Source organism: Patiria miniata, unplaced genomic scaffold (genome assembly GCF_015706575.1).
Source record: "Patiria miniata isolate m_02_andy unplaced genomic scaffold, ASM1570657v1 HiC_scaffold_3, whole genome shotgun sequence".
Classification (NCBI taxonomy): Eukaryota; Metazoa; Echinodermata; class Asteroidea; order Valvatida; family Asterinidae; genus Patiria; species Patiria miniata.
The window spans coordinates 36,457,306-36,466,613 of record NW_024037069.1 but is presented as its reverse complement, the minus strand read 5'-3'; the positions used below and the strand labels follow the sequence as shown (position 1 = coordinate 36,466,613).

At 40.4% G+C, this 9,308-nt stretch overlaps 1 protein-coding gene across 2 annotated transcripts; it reads right to left on the bottom strand.

The window, feature by feature from the left end:
- Positions 1-1,447: 1,447 nt before the first annotated feature.
- Positions 1,448-8,114, bottom strand: LOC119737968 (uncharacterized protein C19orf44-like). 2 transcript variants are annotated; one of them, XM_038212645.1, is made up of 8 exons: positions 7,961-8,114; positions 7,151-7,305; positions 5,427-6,413; positions 4,372-4,558; positions 3,353-4,099; positions 3,150-3,236; positions 2,750-2,913; positions 1,448-2,310 (listed from the first exon to the last, which is right to left on the bottom strand). In XM_038212645.1, the coding sequence occupies exons 2-8, from the start codon at positions 7,292-7,294 to the stop codon at positions 2,224-2,226; spliced, it is 2,403 nt and encodes an 800-aa protein (XP_038068573.1). In that variant the 5' UTR covers positions 7,295-7,305; positions 7,961-8,114; the 3' UTR covers positions 1,448-2,223. The 2 variants fall into 2 exon arrangements, with proteins under 2 accessions (XP_038068573.1, XP_038068572.1); XM_038212644.1 differs by having other exon boundaries at positions 7,151-7,302.
- Positions 8,115-9,308: the final 1,194 nt, after the last annotated feature.

Below are 9,308 nucleotides of genomic sequence, written 5' to 3'. Positions count from 1 at the left end.
ACTTTTTTCGGTACCATTTGTCATAAATTGCATAATATGTTCAAACTATATCACCATTTAAACACAATGACCCTATAACCTCTTTCGTCCAAAAATGCAATTTCAAGAATCGTCTTCACAATTGTCTTCAAACATCACCAGCGATAAAACCTCTCAGATTAAAAGTTAAAGAAAGTCCTTGTGAAGGCCCGTTTTTTAAAATAAATGATACTGTTTGCCTTAGCAGGGTTGTTATTAAATACATTGTGTACTACAGTTGTTGACAGTTGTTGAAACATGTATTATGTCATTTTCTTTGTTGTTCCAGTCAGAACACACAATCAACTGCTTTTTGTTTTGGACCAAACAGGTTTTACGGTCATTGCGTTTAAATGGTGATATTCTTTGAACGGATTAAACAATTTCAGTAATTTTTTTTTTATCTAAAAGTAGTTTATATAATTGGCTTTCCTGTTTATTATTTTTTGGTGCTACATAATTTTTTGAATATGAAATACATTTATGGGAGTTGGGTTCCGTTTTATTTATTCACCCTGTATGAGCTTATAGTTTATTACGGGCAGGACTTCTTAGGCAAACATGCAAAAGCTGTTCATTGTACAACAGATGTAAAACACAAAACAAACGTAAGGTGTACCCCTAGTAACTTCACCTCACAAGAGACAAGAGTTGTTAACACTCAAGCAAGACTCGGCTTTGTGCAAAGTGATCCTTATCCTCCTCTTGGATGATGCTGACATCTTACAAGATGTTCTATTAATCTCACGTACCCATGCAGTATGCAATCAGTCTTCTAGATTGCCCCAACCACCTGCCTCCAACCACCATGGACGTCCTCTACAGCAATCATGGTGACAATCTCTGGTGATAACCATTGTCCTTTCTGAACTGACTTCTGCCACATGTAAAGTGCTCAGGGTATTATCTTCAGTAGCTTTCTTTGCTATTCTCCTATTGAAAATATTTTCAAACAGTATCTCTCCCCCGTCTCCCGACTGTAACCTCCAGCATCCCTCCATGTTGTCTGACTGACTCCAGGTTTATCAATCTATTCTCTACCATCTGTCTTTAACTTAAAACGTCAAAATGTTACATCCTTAATTAATTTGACTGCCAAGTCAGGTGCAGTACCGGGAAGATCAAATTAAAACCCAGCTCTGTCTCAATTTTTTATATTTTGTACAAGTACATTAAATATAATGTGAACCCCCCCCCCCCCCCTTCTGCCACCCAACAAATTATAACAATTATACTGGTAATAATATCCGCCTGTGCACAGAATTCGGTCAGAGCCTGCTGGGTTACGATGATTGTTGGATGTGAACAGTGCCCCCATTAAAAGAATGGTACAACCCCCCCCCCCCCCCCCCCACCCCACCTATTGATTTTACGGAGGCCAAGTGTCCGGAGAAACAAACATGTCTACATTTCAGCATTTATTTGCTGATAACAACACCTCCCCCCTCCCCCGCAAAAATTCCTGGATCCGCCCCTGCAAGTGTATCAGATTTACATCATTCACATGCTTAGTTTCAGTTCCATGTATAATCCATGTCCTCCAGACTTCCTACAGATATATAAGATTGCTCTCATCTTCCACCCCTCCTTTATCTCTTGCCATGTTTCTAGATATTGTATATCTTATTGACAGGATCTGTCAGATGAGTTTCCTTTCTCTTAATACATGTTTATTGTAATGTCTTCAAAAAACTCCCTACAGGTCTCATCCTCAAAACAACCTCCTTCACTTCTTGTCTAAACTCTGGAGATTTGTCAGATTGACAGCATTTCAAAAAGAAGTTATCTATGGCCTTCTAATTCTTTGTCCTCCAGATTTGACAGGCAAACCTCCCTCCTCCATCTCTAGCCCGACTACCTAATTCCTGTTATCTGCATCTCGTGGAGTATATGTCCTCTGGATTTACCGGATTGGCTTCATCTCTTGGACACTAGTATTCCTCCTGACACTCTTCATTTGTTTCCTCTTTATATATCAAACTGTTTCCATCTCTCAGAAACTCGTATCCCTCCTTTAACTCTTTCCCGACATCATAGCTCTTGTTATCTGCATTCCTCAACATCTTTGTTCTTAGATTACCACCATCTCCCAGGTGATCTAAAACACCCTTTTTCCTCATACACATTCGGTGAGACTCAAAATAATAGATTTATTGGTTGACAGGCCCAGATGACAATTCGTACTTCCTCCATCAGTAACTCCTGTTACCTGTATCCCTCCTCCATCTCTTGCCTGACTTCTGCCAAGGCTTGCTCCATGGTCAGCTTTGGTCGTCTGTGACGATGAATAAACTGCAAAAACATGAAAAAGGTCAAATTAAAGCACAAGTTAACATTAAACTTTTCTTGAGTCCTTTTTTATTTTGACTTATGATCCTCATACTAGGGTGTTACACTTGGTTAAATACTTGAATAGTATACAATGACTGTAGCCAAACTTCCTTCAACTTCAACATTTCTTTGCAATCTCAATCAGCGTTTATCATCATGTAGTACTCGCTAAGGTAGTTTACACTGTTGCAATGAATATCAAAAGGAAAAGCTATTTATTTCAAAATTTTTGTTTCTGTCTATAGAAATGTCTAAGGAGTGTTACCACTATTATGACCACAGAAACTCAAAACAATGACAAGTTAGAACTACTGCTTGAACAGTGAAACCTGAACACCGACTAGCTTGAATTGTGCTCTTGATAACTTGAGACACACATTGCCAGAAGTTTTACACCCACCTCTTTGGTGTCTTCCAGAGTTGTATAGCTAAAGTCAGTCTCGATGTTCTCCATGAATGATTGATGGAGTCTGAGTGACGACTTGATGGACTCCTGAGTATGTCTCAGCTGAGAGAGTAACGTCTGATTCATGGCTAAGATACTTGGACTGTAAGATGTTAGAGCTGCAAAAGAAAGACATGAAAAGGAACACATGGCTAAGATACCTAAACTATTAAGATGACAGATCATTACAAATTTGAATTTGCCCTTAATTAACCCTTTATATTCAGCAGTGTATGCTTAGTATATTTGAACAGGTCTGCAGTAAGGGCAGTAAATACAGCCACTTGTCTCCGTTTCTTTTGTAATATTTCATTTCTTTATTTTTTTTTTATCAATCCTGATAATCTTATCTTACCTTCAAGAGCCTGGGGGTTGATGACATGCATGGCTACTGGCAAGGGATCGACACCAGTCACTGTGCCTAGAGCGCTCAAATCTAGATCTGAATATAGGCCAAACAAAATTATCACAATTAAAACAGAAATATTCCATGTGTATTATACTTTTATGTGTAAGTATTACCTTCCCAGGCACAGAGTTAACACATGTGCAATGTACCTCTAAGCCACTGATGTGTAGCGGAAGTCGCTCCATCTGCCTGCACCGCTGCATCCTTAGTCATCTCTTTCCGTCTTTCTTTCCTCCGTTCTTTTCTAGGTGTCTTCTCACTTCTTGTCACTGTCCTGCTCTCTGTGTAAGATGTAAAGCTCCTACTGTGGGTCACTGAGTCTGTCCGTGTCCTGCTGTTATCATCTGAGGAGAAATCTTCAACATCCGAGTCTGTACCATGGGAGTGAAAATCATCGCTGTAGCTCTGGCTCTTGGAGTCGTACCGCCGTCTGGTATCCTCCTCACTGGTAAATTCAGAGTTGGTATCAGGCACTGTTTTCGTACTTGTCCTAGTCTCAGATGGAGATTCTGTCTGTGAGACGAATGTATCGTCTGCGTAAACCTCTCCCGGGGTCTTGCTCCCAGTTCTTTTTAATGTTCCCTCGGACAGCACCTCTGAGATGGAATGTTCAACTTCTGTGCCTATCTCATCAGCACTGTCAATCACACTTTCTTTCCTTACAGAGCGTTTTCTGTCATGTTTTTGGACTGTCTTTTTCACTAGCAGGTCGTCGACTGTTTGTAAGCCGACAAAAACATCCTTCTTTATTGAGTCGTGCTCGGATATATGATCAGAATTGTCATTATAGTTTTCTTTAGCTAAAGCATTTGGTTTCGACAAAGGACCACTGGCTTCGATTGTTATGACTCCAAAAGGCTCCAAATCCTCCAGTTGCATAATGTTGGTGTGTATTCCTGCATAAATTAATAATTTTTACTTGTCATCCAAAAGCAAAAGTCTTTTACTTTGAAATGATACATATTACATGCATAAAGAAGTTATTTTCACCAATCATCACATTTGATACTTTAAATCAACACCAACTCGATCATAAAATAAACTGGTAATTAACCAAATAAATCTTGTGTCATGTTCACAAGCAATACATAAAAAACTTTGGACGTGCTAGCCAAGTTTGGGACATTTGTATTGCTCACTATGGATCGTCTAACTGAAGCAGACTCACCACTGAATAAGTTTCCATCATCTTCATCATTCACACTGTCAGCAATAGATTGAGCTGACTCGTCAGCTACAGGACTGCCCATGGATGAAGAGTCCACATCTCTTGGCACAAATACTGTCTTCTTAGTAGCAGGAGTAGCCGGCCTTTTCACAGGTGTAGATTTTACAGCTGAGGGTTCTTGACTCTCCTGCAATTTGTTAACAAATTTAAATTCACTAGCCTTTCTCATCTGTGATTACCCAAAAAACTACCTACATTGTACACAAGGTTTTTCAAATATTTTAAGGAGAAATTTAACTTTATTTTTTATGGCCAGCACATTGAAGACGGAGCATAAATAAATATATACATAAACAAAATAACGTTTCAAAGTAGCCATGGCAAGGCCACAGTTTACTGTTGTCCAAAGGGCCTTGACGGTCAGAACGTTTTATGAAACAGGTATACGGTACAAGACACAATACATGTAGGTCAATTTGGAAAACACCTTCTGGAGGTACCGGTACAGCAGCCTAATGCTCGGACAGTGCGCAGAAATGTTGTAAAATACAAACAAAAAGGAAACAAGCATGAACCTAAACAGGACAGTGAAAATGTAAACGTTATTTATAAATTCAGTTTCAAGTTCAATAAATGTAATTCCATTTAATCGGTGTCCTGTTCTGTTATTTTTCTTTTTATTTACTTCATCATCCAGAGGCCCACTGTTGCTATTATTCTGAACATTGTGTTGGTAGTGTTTTGGGGTAGTCACCTAGAAAGGCCAGTATCCTTGTCGTGCATGGCTGAAAATCAGTGAAACTTTTACAGATTGTGGTCAATCACCAAATTAAATGTTGGCCAAATAGAGAAACATTTGGTAACCTAATAACCTTTCCCATTTTTGATTGAGACAAGAACGTATCCAACTTAAGGAATTTTTTTTTCTTACTCATGATCCTGTACATCTTACAACCTGTAAATGATTTTTGCAAGGTAAATGTTGGTGTAAAAGCATTTTTACATTGCTATATTGTTTTAAATTGATTTGATTCCAAAGGACAGGATTATCTTACCCAAATAACTGTAGCCTTTCCTGTTGGCTTGTGATCCCTGACTGGAGGGATTTCCGGTGAGCTAGTAGGTGTAAGATTCTTGATGAAGTCCTCCAGATCTTCTTCGTCACTGTCCAGTCCAAATTTGGCTCCTGAGGGGGCTTTTCGTGACAGCTTTGAATTGCCATCTGGATCTTTCTTTGGTGTTGACGTCAAATAGCCATGGTGGGTGGCTACAAATTTCTCATTATTTGTCTTAATTTTGCTGGATTTTGCATCGTCTGCCTGGGGCTTTTTTATGGGTTTCTTCAAGAATCCACTCCCACTCTCCTCTTCTGAGTCCGTCTTTGATTGAGAGATGCCAGGCTTTTTGGAAACAGCTGATTTCTTGAGGAATTTGTTTCCGTCTCTGCCAAAGTCACTGCCATCTTCGTCATCACTCCCACCAACATAGAATGACGGCTTGGTAGACTTCTTCAAGAATTTACTGGCGTCGTTCTTGGGTTCATCGCTACTGTTGCTTTGTAGGTTGACTTTGCCAGAAAGTACCTTCCCCTTAAACCCACTGATGCTTCTTTTTTGCTGGACGTTGCTACCGCTTTCGTCACTCAGTGAAATGTCAAAATCACTCTCTGAGTCCGGCAAGTTGTCTGCACTCCGCTTCTGCTTAGCAAACTTGGCCCCCAGCTGTGCAGCCTTTTGTAAGGCAGCCGAGGCATAAACAGGTGCAGATTTGTTCAGGAAACTGGGTGTAGTAGCCGACTTCTTCAAGGTGGAGCCCCCTGATAGTGTCTCACTCCTCCGTCGCACACTGTCACTGTCCACCAATGTCTGACTGTGGCTTTTCTTGACAAAGCGACTGGCTGACAGACCAGTCCACCCCTCACGGCCTCCATGTTCATCGTTGTCATCTGAAAGGTCGAGGTCACTCAGATCATCGCCGGTGGTGGTTTTTATCTGCTTGCCACCAGCCTGGGAGACTTTCTGGTTGAGTTTACTCAGATAGGCCTGTCAGGGGGAAAACGCTATATAGCTTGTTACATTGTATAACGAAAGCACATCCAATTTCATTGTCTCTTGTTTGCCTTGGTATCTACATGTAGGTTCCTAGCCAATCTAATACATTAAATCACTTGTCTACGTACAAATAATTATTTTGAACAAAAAGAAGTCAATTAATGAAGGCAAGTGCTCTTTGATGAGTTTTTTTTTTTGGGGGGGGGGTTTGTTTTAAGTGAAGTTGTGTAAGTTTGTGCATAAGACTGAGCACAAATAAATAACCCTAACAGGTTAGATTGTCTAGTATTTTCATTTGATGATGAAATAAGAAATACACTTATAAGCACAATTATAGTACTAACAAAGTCTACAAGAACTTCCACAGTGCAACTGATGTGGGAGTCAGGTTGGCGTTGCGGTTCCTTTCCTTGCCTTGTGAACCAGGTTCAATTCCCACCTGGGCCAATATGATGATTAGGTAATTTCAGCCCCTACTTGATTCTGTGGTTTTCTTCAGAATATTCTTCTGGGGTTTTTTTCCCACATCTAAAGGTGTAATTTCTTCACATTGTCTTCTCTTTACTGTGCTCCATGGGAGACCAGTGGATTCCACTGAATGGGCTACGCAGTAACAAGTAATATATAAAAAAGAAATACATGAATGTGCAGCAGTAACAACTTCCCATTCACTCTGTGTATGAAAATTGTGATGTTAGATAAGTTTACTTCTCACTTCAGGCACTTACATGTACATTAAGATCACTGTCATCCCTCTTTCTTTCCTCTGCGCCATTCCTTCCTCGGGAGGATCCTGTGGAAATCCTCTTGCCTTGTAGTTGCTGCTGCGCTCTCTGAAGCACTGATGACTGACTGGAAAATCTCCTTTGCATTATGGCAACTGCTTTAACAACAAAAGTTCAATACATTTCAAATAATTAACAAACGTGTTATAATAATACCAGATGGTATGGCAACTACATATGTTTTAACAATAACATTACCTTACTATATACTGTAATTATATTTTTCAAACTGAATGCCACTGTCAGTAAAATTCTCCAAAAGTTGCATTGGCCTGGATGGGCAAAGAAAAGGTCCTCAGAATCAGTATTTCACTAACAAAGTTTGAAAACTCAACAAGCCTGCGGAAACGGGGGTGCTGTTGGTACTGCCATGACTGCAGCACCCCCAACTTTTTGGATGGTGGTGCTGGAATATACTTCAGCACCCCCTACTTCTGCTGGGCGCAAAAATATGTTCCAGCCAGCAGTATTCTACTACGATGGAATTGCGCCGCTACACGTTATACATTTTGCTTGCTCAACAAATATCTCATTTCGTTTTGTTCATTTAGCGTTGTCCTTGTCCTAGCCCGACTGCGTCTGGCCGTACAGTACTATCGCAAGCTCTGTAGTACTACTACAGAGCTTGCGATAGTACTGTACGGCCAGACGCAGTCGGGCTATCCTTGTCCATGCCATTGCTGGATTCGTCCCCAGTGCTTACTTTATTTCCAGCCATCAGGAAAACCTGAATAAGGTCTGCATAAAACTCACCTTAATTACATTTTCATCATTCATGTCTGCAGGCTTTCGGGTTCACGAGAAATCTAGTTTAAATTATTTGGAGCATTAAACTTTAGGCCCAGCCTACTAACAACTGAACCTTTGATTTTCACGTACGTACGTAAGAAGATAAGTGCGCCCTCTCTTGGTCGTGTTTTAATGTTACGATCGGCGATTCGCCCCCGAAGCAACCTCGTCCCCAGGGTATTGAGCAGTACGCGTCCACTACTACCAGCTCTCTTACTATAGAAAACCAGGTTGGAAATAAAGTAAGCACTGGGACGAGGTTGCCCCGGGGAAAGATATCTAGACAGGACACTGGGTATCAATTTGTATGGTGACCTGTGAAACACGAGACGTCATCACATTGACCCAGCCGTAGCATGGGGAAGGGCTCCGCTTACGGCAGGTAGGTAAATGTGCATGACGGTGTAACCCTGCAATAAAATTCCCATAGACACTAGTGCTAAATGCCTATGCTTCAAAATTCTTTTTAAAATACCCAGAACTCTCACAGGTATTTAAGCTGCACAAAAAAATTATGATCAACATGACATCTTTCATTTTCTTTTCGTTATTTAGAGGGTTGACCATTGACTTTTCGAGGAATTCTCACTCAAAGCAGATGACCCCTATTTTTCCCAAAGCGGAAAAGTAGCCATCTTGGAAAACGATCCCTCCACAGCATGGCAAAATTGTTAGTGCCACTTTCGAGTCTAATTGCATCCAAAATGCTCAGATTTGGAAGCCCCAAGACCGGGCCAGACGTTCATTGCCATATCTCTTCGATTCCCCAATTGTATGGCTCTCAGAACTCTCTCAATATAGAATATTTTGAGGGTATAACTTTTAAACATGAGCTCGGCGGATGGATTTAAGCCTATGCACTCATGAAGGGAAAATACAACATTTGCAAACATCAAAAAATAAATCTACCAAATCATTTTGAAATACCTTGCTGGACTGTTAGTAAATGACAGTGTAAAGCATCCTGTAAAATCATGGCACCTGGTATACCGTCATTTTCAAGAAAAGTGGTATTTTTGTATCAATTTCCAACGCTGATCGGCCGATCAGCGTTGGAAAAAAACTGGCTTTTTTTCAAATACTGGCCCCAATTGACCATCGCACTTGTTTGCAATCGATTACAAACCTATGAAAAAGTACGAGCCAGCTAGACTGGTTCCCCGACCTTACAATTCCCCAATGTATATAAACTGCTCTGTTTCTTCTTATATGGAGTCAGGGAACCAGACTACAAGAAAATGATTGTTTTTCTTGGTTTTTATAGCATTTTCGAACCCAAAACCTCAAAAAAGTCAGTGTAACTATATTTACT